The 21,338-nt window shown below is 35.4% G+C and overlaps 8 protein-coding genes across 11 annotated transcripts in view; 3 read left to right on the top strand and 5 right to left on the bottom strand.

Annotated features, from left to right (window-relative positions):
- Positions 1-1,541: 1,541 nt before the first annotated feature.
- LOC100175209 (solute carrier family 25 member 48-like) lies at positions 1,542-6,105 on the top strand. Of its 3 annotated transcripts, none has more exons than XM_026840757.1 (8): positions 1,542-1,772; positions 2,875-2,927; positions 3,249-3,292; positions 3,620-3,771; positions 4,152-4,287; positions 4,608-4,680; positions 4,865-5,174; positions 5,252-6,105. In XM_026840757.1, the coding sequence occupies exons 2-8, from the start codon at positions 2,885-2,887 to the stop codon at positions 5,451-5,453; spliced, it is 960 nt and encodes a 319-aa protein (XP_026696558.1). In that variant the 5' UTR covers positions 1,542-1,772; positions 2,875-2,884; the 3' UTR covers positions 5,454-6,105. The 3 variants fall into 3 exon arrangements, with proteins under 3 accessions (XP_026696558.1, XP_018672942.1, XP_026696559.1); XM_018817397.2 differs by lacking the exon at positions 1,542-1,772 and adding an exon at positions 1,857-2,726; XM_026840758.1 differs by lacking the exon at positions 1,542-1,772 and having other exon boundaries at positions 3,249-3,360.
- On the bottom strand, positions 6,099-10,659 carry LOC100179874 (xaa-Pro aminopeptidase 3). The gene is made up of 11 exons (XM_002124391.5): positions 10,405-10,659; positions 10,124-10,251; positions 9,685-9,801; positions 9,337-9,484; positions 9,110-9,236; positions 8,857-8,989; positions 8,402-8,535; positions 7,847-7,975; positions 7,346-7,529; positions 6,895-7,015; positions 6,099-6,533 (listed from the first exon to the last, which is right to left on the bottom strand). Exons 1-11 carry the CDS (start codon positions 10,583-10,585, stop codon positions 6,358-6,360), a joined length of 1,578 nt encoding a protein of 525 aa, XP_002124427.1. The 5' UTR covers positions 10,586-10,659; the 3' UTR covers positions 6,099-6,357.
- Positions 10,660-10,899: 240 nt separating this feature from the next.
- On the top strand, positions 10,900-12,027 carry LOC100175207 (39S ribosomal protein L15, mitochondrial). Its single transcript, XM_026840759.1, has one exon. It carries the CDS (start codon positions 11,045-11,047, stop codon positions 11,903-11,905), a length of 861 nt encoding a protein of 286 aa, XP_026696560.1. The 5' UTR covers positions 10,900-11,044; the 3' UTR covers positions 11,906-12,027.
- On the top strand, positions 12,008-13,396 carry LOC100186970 (uncharacterized protein C7orf50 homolog). Its single transcript, XM_026840760.1, has one exon. It carries the CDS (start codon positions 12,041-12,043, stop codon positions 12,887-12,889), a length of 849 nt encoding a protein of 282 aa, XP_026696561.1. The 5' UTR covers positions 12,008-12,040; the 3' UTR covers positions 12,890-13,396.
- Positions 12,789-13,860, bottom strand: LOC108951015 (histidine protein methyltransferase 1 homolog). Its single transcript, XM_018817399.2, has one exon. It carries the CDS (start codon positions 13,602-13,604, stop codon positions 13,005-13,007), a length of 600 nt encoding a protein of 199 aa, XP_018672944.1. The 5' UTR covers positions 13,605-13,860; the 3' UTR covers positions 12,789-13,004.
- LOC104265456 (histidine protein methyltransferase 1 homolog) lies at positions 13,852-14,280 on the bottom strand. Its single transcript, XM_018816957.1, has one exon. It carries the CDS (start codon positions 14,278-14,280, stop codon positions 13,852-13,854), a length of 429 nt encoding a protein of 142 aa, XP_018672502.1.
- A 26-nt stretch (positions 14,281-14,306) lies between these two features.
- Positions 14,307-18,842, bottom strand: LOC100176850 (nucleolar MIF4G domain-containing protein 1). Of its 2 annotated transcripts, XM_002123255.5 has the most exons (8): positions 18,282-18,842; positions 17,115-18,134; positions 16,679-16,770; positions 16,032-16,134; positions 15,716-15,858; positions 15,248-15,357; positions 14,895-15,036; positions 14,307-14,729 (listed from the first exon to the last, which is right to left on the bottom strand). In XM_002123255.5, exons 1-8 carry the CDS (start codon positions 18,757-18,759, stop codon positions 14,439-14,441), a joined length of 2,379 nt encoding a protein of 792 aa, XP_002123291.1. In that variant the 5' UTR covers positions 18,760-18,842; the 3' UTR covers positions 14,307-14,438. The 2 variants fall into 2 exon arrangements, with proteins under 2 accessions (XP_002123291.1, XP_026696557.1); XM_026840756.1 differs by lacking the exon at positions 14,895-15,036 and having other exon boundaries at positions 14,323-14,729.
- Positions 18,843-19,125: 283 nt separating this feature from the next.
- The window catches only part of LOC100177523 (beta-2 adrenergic receptor), a 3,620-nt gene continuing 1,407 nt past the window's right edge, over positions 19,126-21,338 (bottom strand). Inside the window, exons 2-5 of the mRNA XM_026840754.1 lie at positions 20,981-21,190; positions 20,750-20,877; positions 20,262-20,412; positions 19,126-20,084 (exon numbers count right to left, since the gene is read on the bottom strand). Coding sequence (XP_026696555.1) covers positions 19,483-20,084; positions 20,262-20,412; positions 20,750-20,877; positions 20,981-21,190 — 1,091 coding nt within the window. The 3' untranslated portion in view covers positions 19,126-19,482. The remainder of the gene's footprint in view (positions 20,085-20,261; positions 20,413-20,749; positions 20,878-20,980; positions 21,191-21,338) is intronic.

Here is a 21,338-nt window from a genome sequence, read left to right as displayed (position 1 = left end):
CAATGAAAACATACAAAACTACAAATGTGGGGGAAGATGGGACTCTGAATTGAAATATATTTACATTAGCAGTATTCTGCAACTTGTACCGTATTTAACAGGTTGCTGTGCTAGTTTTTTTTGCGATGTAAATTTCACATATATAACGTTAAACCGATATTTTGTTGTTGTTTTTATCTCAAGTTAAAGTCATATTAACCCCTGCCTATTTTCTTCATGCTTATATCTCGGTGTTTTTTTTTAAATCTAAAACTAGTTTTATGAGACAAAATCAAACTGTACGAAATATTCAAGGTTGTTTTATGAAACTAGTTTAACCGTTTGCACACGCAAACTAAAATAAATCAGCGGCTTTACTATGATTTAGCGAGCATTAAAAAATAGCACCTTACTATTTCGCATTTTTTACCTGTTTAAAGTATACTGTTTCTATTTTACATATTTTTTTAACATTTAAAAACAGTAATCACCTTTGACGGGCGTTTTATAAAGTCGTGATAATACTTTCGAATAATTCTGTAACTTTATTTTCCTAATTATCATTAAATGGGGGTCCGTAAAAAGAAAATTAAAAAAAGTATCGTCTGACAAACTGTCCCATCCTCCCCCACCCTACTATAAATAAACTTATATATAAAAATAAACTTTAAAGTTACTTATGTAATACAATAGTCCAGTTCCGCTAAATTAATGGTCACTACCTACGTCACTACCTACTAACTTCGGTCACGATATTGTCTCGCGTGTCACAAATGTATATAACGTGTTGTTTACGAATCGTTTCCTACAAATTACAGTGTAAGACTAAAACGTATATGGTGTTATACATATAAGGCAGAGAAATAATTGCGCATATACGAGTTTTTGTTTGTAGAAATAAATTAATCTTTTGTGTTTTAAAACACGACTGGGATTCACGTAATAGGCAGTGCAATGTGTTATGCATATACGTTTCTTTAGTTATGTCAGCGGCTAAGTCTGATCGCATAAAAGATAATACTAATGTATACCCCATGTTTGACGACAAAAAGCAGACGCTGCACCCTATAGGCGACTGAAACAGAAAAGAAAAGAAAGTAAACTATTTTTTTAATAACCAAGTATCTTAAAATCAGTTTCACATCAATCCAGTCGCGCGTTATTTAAACTCGAAGTTCCCTTACACGAGTCAAAAGGAAGTAATTTGGTTTGATTAGAACTGAACTGAAATTAGGTGAAACGTCTGGTTAATGCCTGCTGCTGGCACGCCTTCACTGCGTGACCTCGCGATTGCCAAACACACGTGACGTTGATCCTGTTTCGACGGTATCGTTTACAAACAATATGGATTACGTCTGGTATGTTAATTCCAACCCAGCGATGTAATAATACATTCGTAGCGCGACCGACATACTATGCTGACCACCATGACTCAGATTCTGTTGGTTGAATAAGCAAGGTTATGCTTTGTGAATCGTAAAAGAATTCAAGACGTACTTTGCTATACATTCTATTTACTAAGATTTTGTATGCGTAGGGGGTTAGTCATACATTTCCCCCGCCAGGATGTGACGAGAATAGGATCAGGTTACACAAATTTAAAGATTCATACTACGTCAACAAGTTACAACAGAGTTTTGTAGTACCTACGATAGTCCTTCGTATCGGTAGGATATATTTGCCCTTGTTTTAGACTTGGGGCGCTATGCAATTACAGACACTCTTTGAAAGGCGCCTTGTTGAATAAGGAAATTTAAGGTGACAATAAGAAAAAAATCCACAGATGGTGTTCGGTGAGTCAAAATAAGCACTTTGCATGAGCGGGTTTTTTTCCATGACGTCATGGAATCTTTCAGTAGTAAGCAGAAGTATAGTAGCAATAGGCAGAACTAATACGTCACGCCATTTCTTCGATGAGCGTTAAGTATAAATAGCGATTCAAAATTACGATTCAAAGTTTTCATTACAAAACGTGTCCTTTGAGAATATTCGGTCCGGATCCTATGGCTTAGTTAAGCAGTAATAGTAAAACGAGTTGTTGCCCCACGAGTTTCACGCAGACCGCGCTGATTGGACCGGGACATTTGAGATCGATTAATTAACGGTAGTAAATTGTAACCATATGCTGAGCTTCCTTTTCAGTTCCGTCGAACCGGTCCTTGTTTACAGGCGTTCAGCAAAACAGGCAGAGTGTTTTGATATTAACGGTTGAAATAACATTTTCATGGTTAATTTAAAACCAGTTATATTGAATTTAAAATAGGTCAAGTTTAGGGAAAATATTTTTTTCTATGATAGGATACCGTTAGCAATTAAAATCTATATACAGCGCGCTTTTAGATTTGCGAGGCTACGAATATATTATTCTGCATCAGGTATTGTGCGACGAGAAAAAATGAAAACATGTTCCATTATGTTACCTTACCATGTTCATTTTATAACAGCCCGTTTATGTATAACCCGTATACTGATTATCTTACTGTTCATTAAAAATTAATGTTGTATAATAACAGCGAAAGCTATAAGCTGCGTTCTTTTTTAGAAATGGCTGGTATGCTCTTTACTGATACAGAATCGAGGGTGATAAAAGATATATAAACACAACTTATTATCACTATCTAGAACAAGTATACAAACTTTAGCACATGGCCATACGGAAACAATTAGGATTATACATTCAAAAAATATCCAACATTTTCATGATATAGGTTTGGGTTAAGATCTTTTCATTCCATTTTACCCCGCAGGTATATCTTCTGTTTATATAAAATGGACTTTAACTATATTGTAGTTTTTACACCTGCGTTTCGCAAACCGGATACATATTATATGATTACCTTGTTTGTTACAGAGCTAGAATGCGTCGAAATATTTAAATATTTGTCTTTCTTATAGTGACAATATAATGAAGCTACACGGTGACGCATTCGTTGCTGGCTGGGTGGGAGGTAAGGACGTATTTCCTTTGTTGCTGTCTTTTAGAAATGGTCATATAATACACGAAACACTTAATAATACTGTACGGGACGTGATGTATATTACCGGTTGTCTGTAACCGGTCTAAGCAATATTAAATAATGACATGCACCACACAATGGCCGAATATATACAGCCTCTGTATATTGTATTGATTTTTTCCGACACCAGCAGACTTGTTTAAAGTAAATTATAATTACGAAATTGTTATTAAAAAAACAAGGTTACGTGAACGATCGACTTAAGTCATTCTTATTAAATTGATTAGTTTTACAACCTTGAAACTTTCACAGGTGCTGCAAGTGTCCTTGTCAGCCACCCACTGGACACTGTAAAGGTATACTTTGTTTGTTTGCTTTCGGTTCGGTGTACTCATTTGTGAAGAACGCAGCGTTTATCATACAGGCAACTCCACGTTTTCTCAATACATAACTAATAGTATAAGTTGGCTTCGCATATTTAAACGACCCATTCAGAATGTTTGAAATACCAAGCATGTGCACGACTATAAAATGTTTTGTGTCTAACTACTCATTGAATGGCCTTTTCTAAATAACTTCTTGTTAAAATTTGGATCTTTTTTACATTCCAGTTAAAACTTTAGAATAACTACATGCCCTTATAAAGTCGTTTTGATATATACCTAACGTACTACTTATTACAGGTGAGATTACAGACTAACAGCGCGTATCGTGGTGCTGTCCATTGTATTATTAAAACGTTCACACGAGAAGGTGTTAAAGGTTTCTACAGAGGAATGTCGTTTCCGCTTGCATCGGCGGCCGCTTACAACGCTTTAGTATTCGGAGTTTACAGGTTAGAATATTTTGTATGATAATCTATGCATGGTGAAATTAGTTTATATTGTGCTGTGGGGTAAGATGGTTTACCGTTCACGCATTCATATCCTGTATTTCTTAATCGTGTTTTTCATAACAACAACGCTTTTTAGGGTGGCGAGGCTAAAGTTATATTATTCTGCAAATATTCTTTGTTTACTAGCTAATGGGACAAGAAAACAGAATAAAAAACCTGTCCCATCTAACCTCACCCCGCATTCCGTTAACTTTATATTTACAAAAAATTAAGCGCCACAAAAGGAAATGCTGTTACCATGCTATACTGCACAATAACATGTATGTAAATACAAAATAATATTTTCTTAGTGTATTCTTAGTGTATGTTGCCATTTTCAGTAATACAGTAAACTTTTTGTGCCACGTCCGATACGGAGATGCAAACCACGTACCTGGATGCAGCGATATATTCATTGGAGCAATGATGGCTGGTGGAGTATCAGTGTCGGTTGGAACTCCCATCGACCTAATCAAGGTATTAATTGGCATTGTGTTTAAATTTCACAGTTATTTGGGCTCGATTAATATTAATGCAATTACTTATTAAAGGGTTTAAAGTTCGATTAGCTTGTAACTGTTCTAAACCGAAAGAAGTTATTACTTAATATGATTGATTCGTAAAGGACGAATTGGTTAAGAAACATGATAATGCATCCGTGTATGCTTTAAACAAAACGTGTATTGTAGGGTGGGTTAAAATGGAACATGCTTTCCCATTTTGGTAGTAAACAAATACCAGAATTCTATAACCGTACATAACTTTACTTTTACTAATGTTTCTTCCGCTTTTTTCAGATTCGACTACAGACGCAAACTAATGTAAAGAAGACAAAAATACCAAACAAAGTTCTTACTATGCCAAAGTCTTGTAAGTAGAGTGTTTATTAATTGCGCGAAATTACTTGTGAGCATTCCCGTTAAATGTCGCAATCAACCATGCGCTAAAAACAGTAACGGCATTGAACTCCGAAAATCTATTTATATATATGTGTTATTTTATGCACTTCGTAGTGTGCTAACGTTAAACCTAATTATACGTAATTTATCGACAGTGCATAGAGGAAACGCGACACGAGCGATGGCTACCTCGCCCTTACAACCGAAGGTGTACAGTGGGCCTATGCAGTGCACGAGAGATATTTACCAGAATTATGGGTTACGCGGAATGTACCGCGGCGCGTCGTCTATGTTAATTCGAGACATTCCTGGTTATGCTTTATACTTCGTACCTTACGAGTTATTTCGAAGTTTATTTAAACCGGAAGAAGGTAGAGTTGGTGCTGCTAGTGCCTTGCTGGCAGGGGGCTTAGCTGGTACGATTTCCTGGGGCGTGATGAATCCAGTGGATACGATAAAAAGCAGGTAATGTATGGTGATAAATACGTGTTCGACATGCCTTAATAGACTGTACAGGTTTCACAAGTATAATCTCATTACAGACTGCAAGCGGATATTGGAGTAAAGGCGCAAAAATACGATGGCTTTCTTCAGTGTGTGCGGTCGAGCTACCAGAGCGAAGGATATTCTGTATTTTTGCGTGGGATGGGAATGAACGCGCTGAGAGGATTTCCGCAGAGTGCTGCACTATTCTTTGGCTATGAAATGGCACTGAACACAATAATGAAATTAAGAAGCAAATAAGCGACGCTGCAATATTTTTAATTACTTCGCAATTAGTCAATTCTATATTAGAACCAATGCAGCTTGTATGTCGAAGGGACGACTATGAGGAGTTCTAAGTTGTTTTATATTTGGCATGTTTACTGTGACGAAACAGCTGTACTGTCTGTTATTCTTTACGACGAAAAAGCCAATCATGACGCAAAGCATTATAAATGCTGTCGTTAGTTGGGTATTCCTATATTAGGAATCCAGAATTTTTTTCCATAGATCTTGTCAATATTTGACGTAATATAAAGTATGGTCGGGAGGACGGGACACATAGCACATAATATCTCAATATCCTGATCGTACATCGATCGTGTTTTAAACAGTTAACAACGGTCTATGGGAGTCGTAAGGATAACCGTTTTTTAATGCTTTGAATGTTTACTACCCAATGGAACAAGAAATTAAATTGAAAAGGTGTCCCATCGTCCCCACCCGACAATACACGCTTTGTTAAAAGCCTAAACGGATGCACTATCACGTTTCCTGACCAATTCCTCCTCAACAAATTATATGCAATCTGATATTTTCTTTGAACCTCATACCATTTCAATGGTGCATAAAACCAGCGCTGGTTCCAACACATTCAATACAATTCGAAATAAAAATTGAAGAATATTTGAAAGAACAATTGTATTTTGTAAACCAAAACTAACTGTATGACTCAGTACTTTTTGAGTTTGAGCAACTTTTTGATTCCTTTTGATAGTTTCTTACAAAAGCAAGCTACGAATCAACGTTAGTGCTTATAGTATGGACACCCCTAGATTCACGAAGCGTTTTATGAGCATTGAAGACAATGCTTTAGATTAATAGTGGTGCAAATATGCTTTTGTTGGTGTGAGAGAATATGTTCCTACCACGCAGTTCATTGTTTTCATGAAGAGGATTTCGATTTTTGAAAAAGAGCTTCAATCTCGTCCGCATCTTTCGGACACGCGGCCGTTAGCACTCGTGGTCCAGATTTGGTGATAACGACGTCATCCTCTATTCGGATCCCGATGCCTCGATATTCTTCGTCCACATTAATGTCATTAGTATCAATGTAAATGCCTGGATAAATGGTAAGATAAATAAGGAAAAATTCTACCTAATAGAATCCGTTGTTTGAATGAATAAATCTAACTTGCTTTACCTTCGCGTGATGGGAAAATGACAGTCATTATAACACAGTGCTTTTTTTTATTCATGTTCAGAATCTTTGGTTTGTTACTGGAATAGATTTGCATTCAATCTAAATTGTATGAAAACAACTATGTTCCAAATGTTTTATTTAACTTCATGAACTCTACTCAATCATATGTTCTGCCTCGTAACAAGAGAAAACTCAATACTTTTTTCTAAACATTAAACGTACAAAGGTTAACAATGTTCTAATTGCACAAACAAATTAACATTATGACAGATCATGTACCTGGCTCAACTGTGACCACCATCCCGGGCCTAAGCGTGGTTGATCTTGAAATAGCATTCGTGTCATGCACGTCCATTCCCAACCAGTGACCAACATGGTGGGGACAATATTTTCGACCAAACTTTAAAATAAAATCAATATAAGAGAAGCTTGAAAAGCAGTTGGTAAGGTCCTCACTTTATGAATTAGTAAATTATTTATGACATGGTTTTCCGAACTGGGGGTAATGTGTGTATATCAATTTTACATGAAGTACTGCATGTATTATAGTATGAAATGTAAAAAGTTCCAAAATTTTTTGAGAGAGTAAAACCTATGTGGGAAAAAAACTTTTGGGAAGCCTCCAAAAAGTGTGCCCCAAAAGCAATAATTTATGGCTTATTCAATAAAAAACAATCGTATTCGTAATAGTATAATTGTATATAATTGGTACACAACACAAGCCACTAACTTCATATACTTCTTTTGGTTTAAGTTTTTGTTTAATGACACCAGCACCAAGAAGCTCTTGCACCAGAAACATTGTCATGGCACCATATATCTCATCCAGTGTTGACCCAACCTTACAGAGTTCAATACACGCAAGTTGTGTGCGCAACACTGCATCATACAGCTTACGTTGAGGTGGAGTGAACCTGTTTAAACTTTTGGTTTGTTTTCATATATATGTACATATAATTGCAAAACTAATAAACTTTTTTTTCCACTATCGGAAACAATAAACGATAGAAATTATTAACATATTTTAATAAAGACATATAAGTGTATAGCACATCATATTATTATAGTAATCTTTAAAATTGAGAACAATTTTACCCAATATATATTTTTCTAGATTTATATCTGTTTTGTAAGTACAACACACATCAAACTAATCATATCTGATGTTTAAAACAAAACAAAATCCAGCTGTAATATACTTCCATCTCCTTATAACAGCTTGGTTGCTTACTTTCCACTAACAGGCCATGTTCTTGTGATGTCGGCCACATATCCATGATATTCAGCACCAGCATCAACCAACACCAACTCTCCATCATTGATACGTTGATTGTTGGAAATATAATGTAAGGTGTTCGCTCTAATGTTAAACAAGAGATTGTAAAAATATTGAACAATTATCTCATAAAGAGAAAAATTATCAAACTATATTTATGAAATAAAATATATATATATATTAAATTATTTTTTTACTAACAACTAAGTAGTATTCCTGAGGGAGGTGGGGATGGGACACCTTTTCATTCTATTTTCACGCCATTTTGGTAGTATACAAAGAACATTCAAAGAATTATAAAACCGTATCTTTACAACTCTCATAGACCGCTGTTAATTGCTTAAAACACGATCAGGATAAAGGTGTCTCATCTTTCCCCACCCAACTATATTATAAAAACTACCAAAGGTTGCAGAAATGTTTTAAATTAAAAAGTGGCACAAACAAAAAATTGGAAGCCCCTGTTGCTGAGTATATCTTATATAAAACTTCGGTCTTGTCCAAACAAACCTGTCTCCACCAGCAACAACAGGAGGATAAGCAAGCATCTGTGCACCAGCAATCCTACATTCAGTGTCAAGTAGGGCGTGTATTATTGACTCATTTATACTGGGGTACGATATTGGGATCACTCGTTTAAAGGCCTGTATGGAAATGGGAAATGGATATATGAATGACATGTGAGATTCATTTGAATAAATGACAGCAAATAGTAAACCTTATATCTCCTTACTTAACAATAAATAGGATTCATTTATCTGAATAAAAACATAAAAAAAATGAGTAAAATTCCAGACAGATTGAAAACTAAAATTAATGACAACCCTGGAGTGCAGAATTTAGTAGTATTTTAAACATTAATTTGCATAAACAAAATGGCTAGTTATATTAAAAAAACTGCTGAGGTAACCATGATAAAAATGTTGAAGTAAAAGAAAATTAAAATAATACTTTTAGCTTGTCACCTCTGCAGATACTGTAGCAGCTTTATACATAAGCATTATCTCCTCGTCAGATTTAATATGTCTATGATAGTGGATCGTGTTCTTAATGAGGTTGATTTTCATTTTGTTGTGATGGGCTTCCGCTAAGAACGGTCTGAAACAAAATTTATGAGTAACGCACATATTGTGTGTGTTGTCAAAATTTTTTATTAAGATATTTTTGGCATTGGAAATTTAGTTATATTTTAGTGGCAATGATAAATTATTTTCTCACCTTATATGCTCCATGTGAAGATTGTAGTTCACCTTTTTATCGAAGTCGTACCAGATTGTGTATTTGTCTGTGAGAAACTTGGAGAGAATCTCAGGCAGTCTTTCTATCTCTTCAGTGTGGTGGACACCTTAATTTTTAAAAAGCAAAAATTAACATCAATCAACAAATAACAAACACACACAATCCATAATTAATATAACAACAGAATTTACCAAAAAGTAACAAACCTGTGAGAGTAAGAGCGCCATCTTTTCCTGCTCTTGATCCATTCCATAATTCCTTTACTGGATCCCTCTTTGGAACAAGAAGAGTAGATTTATGTTCAGGATGAGGTCGTCCCGGCATCGTTTCCATAATCAGGCAACTATCAGGTTCCTGGTGATTTAATATAAACGTTGCAAATGAATAATTGAGAAGACATCGTACCAGTGATGACACGGGCCAACTACATTAAATTTATTGCCAAAAATTTAATTTACAGTCTGTGAAATGTGCTAAAATTTTAAAATTTTTCAGGTTACATATTCACAACTTTTTGTTACAGTAGTAACAACATTTTTTAGCATAGGTTATACCAAGAATCCAGAAAGGTATCTGAAGTTTGTATTCTGATGGAAAGGGTAAGGTATGTCCTCTGTCATGTAAGTTGTGGCTTCACCAAGAACAATCACAACGTGTTCTTGCATTTCCCGCTGTAATGTTACATAATTTATCTCATGTAAAGAGTCAAACACAAGTATTCAATAAATATTCAGGTTACACCCAATCAGTTTTAATTCACAATCACTCACAAGTTTACATCTGTGGTATCTCCTAAGTAAACACGAGGTATAAAAAAACATAGTGCCTGTGTTATAACGCCTGTCATGTTTGTGAGCATGCGAGGATCAAGCAAAATACATTTAAATTAAACAATAAATATAGTGTATAAGTATAACTGTATTAAAAATATTGTAAAAATACTCTCATAACTATTGAAAACTAAAACAAGAACCAAACAATAAACCAACTTACATCTGCTCCCCATGTTTCTCCCATCGTTTTTTCTTCTGTTAAATTATCTTGGGCAGCACATACTGTTGCCATGACAGCATTTCTTCTTGCTCGATAATTTTGTTTCGTTAAACCTGGTGTAACTTCACCTTCAGAAAAACAATATTACTTTATGCATAAGGAAAACATGCCTACTGTTTTATGTGTTATATTTGTAACTCAAATGCAAACCAGTATTTGATGGGTATATACTGCAGTACTGCACCAAAGCCTTGTTTTGTTAAGTATATTTTACACCATACCTTCGGTCATTAGAAACGGATGAGTATATGAAGTAGGCTGCCCTAGATTTCGTTTTAACATTTCATTTTCATTTCCAGATGTTGATTTACTCGTGACTGGTGCATTCTTAGAAAATCTTCGAATTGAGACGCCGAGATGTCTTCCCGTCCAACAAATTAGACGATTTACGTAAATTGTCATTTCTTGTTTATGATTTCCGTACACGAGCACGAAATACAGTCATGCAACAGTCTCCATTTACGCTGCAACATGCCGCAATCACCGGCGGGGAATAACCCTATTAAACTCGGTTGACATCGGAGTTTTTCGGAAAGTAAAACAAATTTACATAAATATGGAGCCATAAATACTACAACTGTATAAACAAATTAACAAATATTTAAACAAATATGATTTACTATTTAAATAGTAGAGTAGTATTTTGCTTACCGTGTGGATAAATATATATTTTTTATCACTTTGTGTAAAAATGGTAACACTGTAATGGTGTAGATTTTGTCAAAATTAGAATAACCATGCGAGTTTAAAGATTATGTTTTGAGTGCGGTGCGTGTTTCATAGCGGTGTTGTTATCTGTTAGATTTGTGTTTCAGGACGCTATCTGCTTTATAGGTACAACAGCTTTGAACCAATGAGCAAATGTCAAATTCATCGTATAAATCTTTGTTGCGTAATCTTCCAAGGGTAAATTTGCAAAATTTGAAAGCAAACCCTTACGCCGAAGTGAAACATTCTCCCAATCGCGGACCCCATGCAATAGGGCTTAAGAATGGAGTACGACCAAATATCAAACCAAGGATTGGGTACGTTCAAGATAAAACGCCGTTTCAAAAAAGAATCCCTAAATACGGATACAACAGAGAACAGCATTTAAAACGACAGTACTTCCCATTGACGTTGTGGCAATTGCAACGTCATGTTGACCTTGGAAGAATTGACCCCACTAAGCCAGTGGATATCACTGCTATTTCTAATGGCCGAGTGTTAAGCATGGTTGGTAGTGAGTCTAATTATTATGGAATATACTTACTTGAGCAGGGTGCCAATATTTTTAAAGCAAAACTTGATATAGAAGTTCAAATTGTAGATGAACTGGCTCTTGCCACGGTTGAAAAAGCTGGTGGTACTGTTTCTACTGCATTCTATGACCGCAGAAGCTTTGTGGCTCTGTGTAACCCTGTAGAGTATTTTCTTATGGGAAAACCAATCCATAAAAGGCTGCTACCACCACAGGAGTTGGTAACTTACTATACAGATCCCAAAGTGAGAGGCTATTTGAGTGATCCAGCAAAAATATGGGAGGAAAGGATGAAACTAGCTAAAAAATATGGATATGATTTGCCTGAACTTTCTGAGGAACAGAAACATCTGATGGTTGAAGGAAAAAAAGATCCAAGACAAGTGTTCAATGGGTTAATGCCGGGATCGATTGTAAATTTGGCAGATAAAACAGTTTTGGTGCCTGAAAATGAACATTTCAAGCAACATGCAGCGATGTAGCAGTTACTATTTTGTTTTAAATTTTACATGTTGTGAAAACTTGAAATCTGTTCGCATAATTAATATTAGGTATGTTTCAAACCGTGAACTATTTTGTGTAAATATATATCCTTTTTTCAGAATAATTAGGACAATATGACTGAGGATGTGGTTAAAGTAAAGAAACGTAAACATACAAAAGATGAAACTCAAGAGGAAGAGGAAGCTCAAAAGGAAGTAAAGGAAAAAACAAAGAAAAAAAAGAAGTCAAAAAACAAGATGCAAAAGACCGAAGAAAATGAAATTTCACCCGAAAAATCCATTGAACCGACCCCTGCAGCCAAGCCTGAAGAAGAAAAAAATAAAGAAGATAAGCCCAAGGAAGAAAATACCGAAATTATAAAGGAAACAAACAAAGAAAATTCAGAGACTGATGGAAAAAAGAAGAAGAAGCGAAAGAAGAAGAAACAGCTGCCTCCACTTCCTAATCCAGATCCAGGAGCTTTTGAAGCCATGTTAACAAGTAATGAAAATAAAGAAGAGGAGGAGGTGGTAAACAAAGAAAGTGATCCTGAGAAAGAAGAAACTGCGCAAAACGAAGAGGAACCAGAAACGAAAATTCGCAAAACTCCCAAGAAGATGAAGAACAAAAAGAAAGAACCTGCAAAGTTTGAAGAGAAGAAAGAAGAAGAGGAAGAAACTGATGTAAACGTCGCAAAATCTCAAGCTCTTGAATATTTGGACCTCTGGCATAAAGACAAAGAAAATTGGTCATTTAAAAAAGTTCGACAGACTTGGCTGCTGCAACATATTTACGATGATGAGGCAATAGGTAAAAAACAATTCAAAATCTTGTTAGAGTACCTGCAGAATGCAAAGGGTGCAGCAAAATCGAAGACTGTTAAAGAAGCGGAAAAATATTTTAATGATAACGAAAACAGCCAAGATGCGGCTGATGTAAAACTAAAACGAGCAAAAAAAATTATTCAAAATATAACGGAATAATCAACTTAGTAGTTGTACTTTCGATAAACCTATATTTATATAGCGCAAAGTTTCATCTTGAAAAAGGATCTCCCAGTCAGCCAGCAATAGCAATGATACAGAGTATGAATTTATGTTACTCATTTACCTTGTCCTTATTTTTGGAGGGTTTTGCATCTATAAATGTCATTTTTAATATTTCTCTTCTGACTGACGCCTCTACAACCTCAGCCACATCTGTTCTAAAAATATTCTTCTTTTTCACGAATTCTCTCCAAAGTTCAATACCTCCCCCCACACCAAAGTAAAAGGACTTCGCTGCCAAAATCACACACCCATTCTGATGCAAACATGTCTCCAACAACCCGTGTAGGTTCTCGTAGTTTGCTACGTCATATATTGTCTCAGCTGTAAGAATAGTTTCGAATTTTATGTCTACATTTTGTGCCACTTCTCCCCAATCTCCACTGATAAAAGAATATTGACACTCAGTTTTGATATCTGTTTCCAGGAATTTTTCAAAAGAATCCATAACATCATTGTCATCCTCTGTTTTCAAACGCTTTGGCTCTGGTGTTGCGTCATCACTTACTTTTGTTTTACACTCATTAAGAAACACTGATGGGCCAGTGGCGTTAAAAATAACGAAATGATTATAGTCTTGAAATACAACCTTCTTTGCTCCACACTTAACTGCCAATATTCCTGGCAAACCAAAACCACAACCTACTTCCATTACATGTTTACCTGGAGAAAATATTCATTCAATAACATGATTGAGAGGGGCATAGAGTTGAAATATTTATAGTAAAGTTGGTACAGACTGCCAAGGCCATGTATATAGAATATGTAGTACTTGATGTTTAGTAAAATTACAAGTATGAAAGTTTTTAACTTTGCACTGAAAGATTATGTTACACTAATATTATGAATATCTTTACAATTTTATAACAACATATATCTGACATAACATAATACTATTCCTATGTCAATTCCCACACCCTACCTTGCAGAAGTTCCTTATTTTCTTGTTTTTCAAGAAAGTGCACAAGATCAAGACAACTTTCCCAAAGTTTAAGACCCCCCTCATAAACTTTGGGAATAAGATCAGATGTATCCAATATGTTTGGGATTGCTTTGTCTGCTAAGTTCCCACCAGTCTCTGTGTTACCTTCCACATCACAGTAGGCGTCAGTATAAGTTTGCATATATAAGATTTCCCCTTCATTGAGTTTCAAACTTTCAATACAACACAACTCGATGTCGGAACTCTTCTTCCATTCTTCTTGTATGTCACCAATGGAGAAGACTTGATATCTTTGTATAGTTACCTCTTTTTCGTTCACCTTATTTTCTTCCTTTTTTATTTCTCCATCATCCGCAGAATCACAGAAATTAAACTTAAATTCCATGATTTTTCAATATAGCTACCTTTTTATCAAATACACTTAACATTTCTGTCAAAAGTCCAGATATATCAAACTGGACCAATACATAATAGTAATACATATACCAACACATAATTGTAAAACAGAACAAAAAATTCGGTAACCACAAGTTCACAACAGTATTAACACACTCCACCAAAAATTGATGATTGCTTTGAAGACACGAGTTTATTATCCATGTTTGTTAAACAGTCTTTTATATCTTCATGTTCTTTCATGAAATTAGCATCACCGAGCATAAAATGTTGAATAAAAAGTTTTAATCCTTGACGAACCAGGGAGTGCTTGCTAGATCCAAGTTTCGGGAAAATCTCACTTATTTTAGAATCTGCATTTTCTGATCTTGATATCCGAATTAAAACCTGACGTAAAAATGAAACCATTGGTTTGTCCATTTCCGTGTACTCAAGTGTCTGAAATGGTAAATTGTTAAAAACTAAATTTAGTTCTGCAATAATTTGATTGCTAAAAGCATTCAAATAACTTAAAATAACCGTATCAGCTGTCGACATGACATTGTCATATTTGGTTTGCCACAAAAATTTAATTGATTGTAAATTTCAACCAAAAATATTTACCTTCAGACATGCAAGTGGAAGTGCTTGCGAAAGAAGCAAACTTGAAACTAAACTTGATAGATTCGAAAGTTGCATTTTACTGTACGAGGCAAGAAGTTTAAACTTATCCCAGAATGTACATTGTGTTGTCATTATGAATTCTCTAAAAAATAGGACAAAATAAAGTATTTTTGCATGACAACTACATCAGTGCGTAACAGAGCCTATATAGGAAAAATAAATCACCTTTTTTATATTTTTTATACCCGATACACTTTCTTTAAACAAGCAGTAGATATGGTTTGAAATAATAAATAACCGTATAAGCTTGCGTCAGTAACTAGTTATACAAAACATGACATAAGTATGGTTACCTGTTATAAAGACAGAATTTATTCAGTAGATGATAATAGAAGAGGTTGAATGATCTTTGTTGAATACAACATTCCACAACAACATGACTAATCTCACGAAGTTGTTTTCCCTGCGTGAGAAAATAATGTCTTAAGTCTATTAGAAATTTAATGAGGTCATTTAGTGGGGTAAACCAGAGGACCTGAAATTGCCTAAACAACAGTAGCTCTAAATTATCCAGAATTTATTATCTTTTTAAATTGGTAAGACAGTATACCAATTTTACACAAAGTACTACATTTATTTATACTACTATTAAATGTGAAAGGCCAGGAAATTTTTTAAAGATTATAAGGGTTGCCAGCAGAAGGGGTAAGGCCATAATCAAGATGACGGCTGTAACTTTGTAGCATAATATTATGGCTACTGTGATTTTAACAGTTTAACAAAAATATTTTTTATGTAGATTAGCGCTAAGTTTTTGTTACCTTTAAACCCATCTTTACCACTCTTTCAAAGGCATCCATGTAATCCTCAGCTGACATAATAGCGTAAAATATTCCCCTACGAACATCAGTATTCATTCTTAATTTACGAGCTGCTTCTATCAACTGGGAACTGACGTTGGTGTCTGTAAAAAAAGGTTTTAATTTACAATGACTAACTGTGGAGGGATAAATATTGTTTCAGAAACTAAATGTATTTTCTTAAACAGATACTTGGAAATTGTGTTTATAGTCACATTTATAAAGGCATGTGTATTGAGTCTTGAGTTTAATTAATTCAATGTTCTTCACGCCTCACCAACTTCTACAGTAGTTTCCGTTGACTTCTTTAGCATCGGAACTCCTTTCCATGAACTTCCCACGATCCACCATCTTCCTTTTGTCTCCGCATCAACCAGATCCTGTTGGGCACAACACATTACATGATTACCACAATGAATGACTTAACCAACACAAGAAATAATAAGACAGTCAGTGGCACAGCAAGAAAAAAAAATAAGGGGGGGTTTTAATCAACAAATGTTTGCAAAAAATTTTTGTTTTAATTTTAAAAAAATATATTTTTTGGGTTTAAAAGGGTGGTCACAACCCCCGAAACCCCCCTGGCTGCGCCACTGAATACACTTTTTAGGTTTGGAACATTATAAAACTTTAATCTAGGTTCAATATTATTGAATGGTTTTTGTGTGATAGTTTAGTGATGTAATCGTGGAGCTTTCTGAATTCATTTGCACATAACTTTTTTTTCTCACAAAATTTTGATCCTTCACATTTAATAACATAATGTATGCAGCGTATTTTGTAAAGTTGAACCCTTTAAGTTCATTACAGCTCCCATGCGCATCAAGTTAGGAATTTTCCACTTATTTTTAGTGAAGTATAATATACTTGTTGATGTACAAACTTCTAAGCATGATTCATGTAAATGTAATAATAAAACATTACCTGAAATGATACATCTGGCAAAATTTCTGATTCTGCTTTAATTAAAAGTTTGATTTTCTTTCTTCTGTTGTTTAAAAGTTCTACATCGTATTCTGAAATGTTTCAGCATTACATATCTTGAGTCCTAATCAGATAATTTCTACATAAGTTACCACCAAAACTAGGCTACTTTTTAAATGGGCACCTAACATGGGTATGCAGGGTATACACGTATGACATCAAATCGATTATGATACACTGTGTGAGCTTAGATAATCATGGTAACAGGTGGGCAAATAATGGATCTAGATAATAACTTTGACCTATGGCCTAAAGACCACCCTGGTTTTCTAAAAGATAGGTGCCCATGACCATTTACATGTATCAGGAAAGTCAAAGCAATATTTTAGCATAGAACATAGATTTCTTTTAACCTAACTACATCAATAATACCAACCTGTTACTTTTCGAACATTGTTGTTTTTAATCGCAGTCAAAACCTCAAGCATGTATTTCATTCTAGAAGAATTATCTTGTGTTAATTCTTGGGATTGTTTGGTAATTTTTTCCACTATTTCTTTCAGTAGAATAGGATTATCTTTTCTTAATTGAAAACCAACATTTTTTAACACAAGCACCAGAAGTTCAATGTCCTTTTCAGTGAAACCAACAATAAACTTCTCTATTAAATCCAAAACAATCTGTGTCTGCATAGTTCGCACTTGGTACAAACTACAGAGAAGTTGCACAATGTTGTTACATTCCTTTCCTTTTCCATAATTTTGCATCAAAAAAATTTTGCCCAGTTTTCTGCATGCTGCCTCAATAAAATGGGCCACCACCTCCACACCAATGTTATGACAAAGGACACCAATTAACATTGAGGATTCTGTTATAAGTCGCTCTGGTATTGGGTCGGGAGTGAAAAACTGTACCAATATTACATCTGTCAATATCTCAGTTACAAACGCTCGACTATTTACTTGATAGATGGCACAAATTTCAGAACAAATCATTCCCAGATTTGACTCACTTAATCTGTTCAACCATCCTTTGATTTGCCGCTCAAGTTTTCTTCGTTTTTCGTTTTCCTTTTCTGACATATTCCGTCTCAAGGCAGGTGGAACATATTTTCCACTGATACTTTCCTCAGTTTCAACTGGTTTTACAACAACAGCATTATTTTCTTCATCATCAATAACAGATGCTTCTTCTTCACTAACATCTTCACTTTCAACTTCATTCACCCAACCAGCATCACTTCCCATCTCATCTTCTTCAACCAAATCCTCCTCATCTGGTTCATCACTCGCATCATCAAAATCCTCCTCCGGCACATCTGACAAAACATCATCCAAGATATCTTCATCCTGATCGTCCCCCTCCTCATCATCACTATCAAGACCATCACTGTGATGGATGACATCACCATCCTCATAGTTCTTTGTTTCATTTTTAAGATCGTTTAATCCGCTTTCTATAAAAAAGATATATTGTGTTACAATAACTAAAGTAAAAAAAATACAAGGTAATGCAATATACTGCCGTTTGACATTTACTATTAGGAATATCCACCTATTTATCACATAGAAAGAGTATAAACACTACGAGCTAATGAACGCACCAGTTTCTCCTTGTCCAATAACATCAAGTAGAAAATCCAATCCGTCACTTGCAAATGCTGATGGAAGTGTCTTTTTCTTCTTTATTTTCATCAACTTTTCAATGTTTTGGATTGTCCTATCATCTTCAGTATTGTCTTCCCTCACAAACTCTTCTTGTTTTTCAAGAAGTTTCGCTCGCTTTCGCTTCCGTTTTGTTGCCCCACTTTCCGGTTTTCGTTTTTGTCTAGTTTTTTTAAAGGGGTTTTTAGGCGGCTGTGATTTTACCAGCTCTGTCGCTACAACGTGCTCAACAGGCTCCATTTGACGACTCTTACGCTGTTTTTTCATTTGTCTTCTGCGTTCTTTTCGACCAAGAGTCGCTGAGGGTTTATCGTAACCATCCTTTCCTTCGTTCGCCTCCTCTCCAAAATCGCTTATCACGTTTTTTACAATTGTGTTAAACCTCATCTTGCCTTTATCATGGTTTCGTCTCCTCATTATAATTGTAGATACCGAAGTAAGTAATAAACAATTCGATAATGATATAAGAATCGAAACCACGTTGTTATTGTGCTGTAACAAAGGGTATTACCCTGCAGTGGTGCACAATCTTTTCTCAAAGATCTTAAAACCAGACGCACACTGGTTGTAGGTTTATGGTGGACTCCATCGATGTTATTTTATATCCTACTAAAAGTATAAATATAAGCGTTGATTACATATATATAGGTAAAGATGAAAAAAAAAGTTTGGAATATAATTTTCAATACAGTTATATAGCCTATATCTTTTGACCGAGGTTAAATAAAGGTTCTCTAACTCTTGACACACTGACTGACTTAAACTATGCTTAAACCCAGCATAACAAGTTATTCAATTCTTTATTAAACCAAAGTCTATAAAGGTGATTTGAACAACACAGCGATAAAGGGACAAGTGTAAGAAGAGGGAATTAGAGAACATCACGCTACACTACAGACAAAACGTGAGGAGCTTTTACTGCACAGAAAACTGGATGTTTTCAGCTTTGTATCAAAGGCATTTAATTAGATTTTTCTTTTATTTTCACACTTTAAGTCGCCTGTTATAAACTTGTAAATGTACTCCAATATGTGGTTAACTGCGTGATAATGTGGATGTTTCATTCTGTAATCTGTTCCCATGCATTAAAGCTGCTGTCTTTTGTTGTTTATTCCTTTGTTCTTCTGCTTTTTCGTTTAATTAACTAGGGGTTTTGAATAGTAACTGATCTTTATATGTTTCATTTGTCTTCGAATCGTTAGTTTCCCTTGAAGATACTCTTCCGTGAAGATAATCAGCGGATGACGATCTCCGTTGAAACTTCTTGCAAACGTCCGGTGTTAACTCCATGTAGCCGCTGCTGGGTCTTGACCTGTTACGACCATTCATATGTAGAAGTGTGTTCTCCTGAGGATACAGCTCATCCGTTACGAAGCCGTTCACGGACGTTGATGTTTCTCCAACAATATGTAGCGGTATCATGCCATTCGACGTAGTACCATCCGAGTGCGTATCCGACTCGTACTGTCGACTGGTGCTGGAGCGCAAGCCATATACCAAGGTCCGTGGCTCGCCCGGCCTTAAACTGCTGTTGCAGGCTGGAGATACTCTGCCGTTGACCGGTGACGCTCGATTGCTACGACCACTAACGTTACTTAACCTGCTCGTCCTTCGTTTAGCAGAGTTGCCACCGGTTAAAAGTAAGCTGGTGACCTGAGATAAGATGCTCTCGGTTCTCACACGTGACCTCGATCGTAATGCGTAAGAGCTGGATAACGAAGCTCTGCTGGTTTGTTGAAATCCTGATGGGTAAGATTTAATTTTATAATGGTAAAATTTATACACGCCCTAAACGCATAGTATTTTGAAGCAACACAAATTTTTAAGTGGTTAAAGTATTAGAATTACATTTGACCTTACACAAATTTTCATTATCGTGTTAAATCTTGTGATTTAAACGTGTATACACGTAGTCTTACCCTCTCTACACAATCCACACATTAAAACCCTCTTGAACGCTTTTCGGAACTCCTCGCTACGACAGTAAATGATCGGGTTGAAAAGACTGTTGGTATAACCCAGGCAGTTTACCATAAGAAATGGAGTGGAAGCAACACATTGGCAGAAAACCTTGTCCAAATATATTTGTTAAAGATACACGCTGAATTCAAAGAAATATCGGTTAAATAATTTGTGGCAGATAGGGGAAATTAAAGATGGAACGCCTTTTCATTCTATTGTCTTGTCCCATTCGTTGTATACAAAAACAATTTAAAGAATTAAAAACAGTATTTAACGAGTCCCATAGAGTAATAGACCGTTGTTAATTGTTTAAAACACAATTCGGATATTTGGATATTATGCGCTAAAGAAGTCCGTCTTCCCGACCCTACTGTATCGAAAGCGGGTTATTTTTGTTACACTATGGTTAAACTACCTCTACTATCACAAACTAAGTATAACTAACCTGTGCTATGTTCACGATAAAAAATGGGAGCCAACACACCACGAACGTGCCCATTATTATTCCCATGGTAATCACTGCTCTGTGTTCTCGCTTCTCCCAGGGCAAGACACCTCGCTTCTGTATTGCAACTGTGGTCGAAATAACTATGGTAAAATGAGTAAAACTTTGTAAACTAGTAACATATTTTTACACTCAGATAATCTGGTCTCCAAAATGCAAACATCGCCTTACTTTTAAATACGACGCTGTATGCACATATCATTATAATGAGAGGTATGTAGAATGATATACAGGAGGATACTACAGCATATATGACGTTTGGCCGAAACTCGCAGCATGTAGGGCTATCGTAGCATTCCAAATCCTCAGGTTTGTTTGTTTTCCACCAGCCGAGATTAATCGGAACGAAAGCGATCGTGCCTGAGACCATCCATATAAAACCTTAAAGATGAAACAATTAAAAAAAAAACACATAGTAAGGTGGGGAGAAGACGGGACACTTTTAACAAATAATATCTAACTATCCTGGCCGTGTTTTAAACATTAGAGTCATGAGGATACAGTTTTATAGTTCGAATAAGGTGTCCCA

Source organism: Ciona intestinalis, chromosome 2 (assembly GCF_000224145.3).
Source record: "Ciona intestinalis chromosome 2, KH, whole genome shotgun sequence".
NCBI lineage: Eukaryota > Metazoa > Chordata > Ascidiacea > Phlebobranchia > Cionidae > Ciona > Ciona intestinalis.
This window is presented reverse-complemented; position numbering and strand designations above follow the sequence as displayed.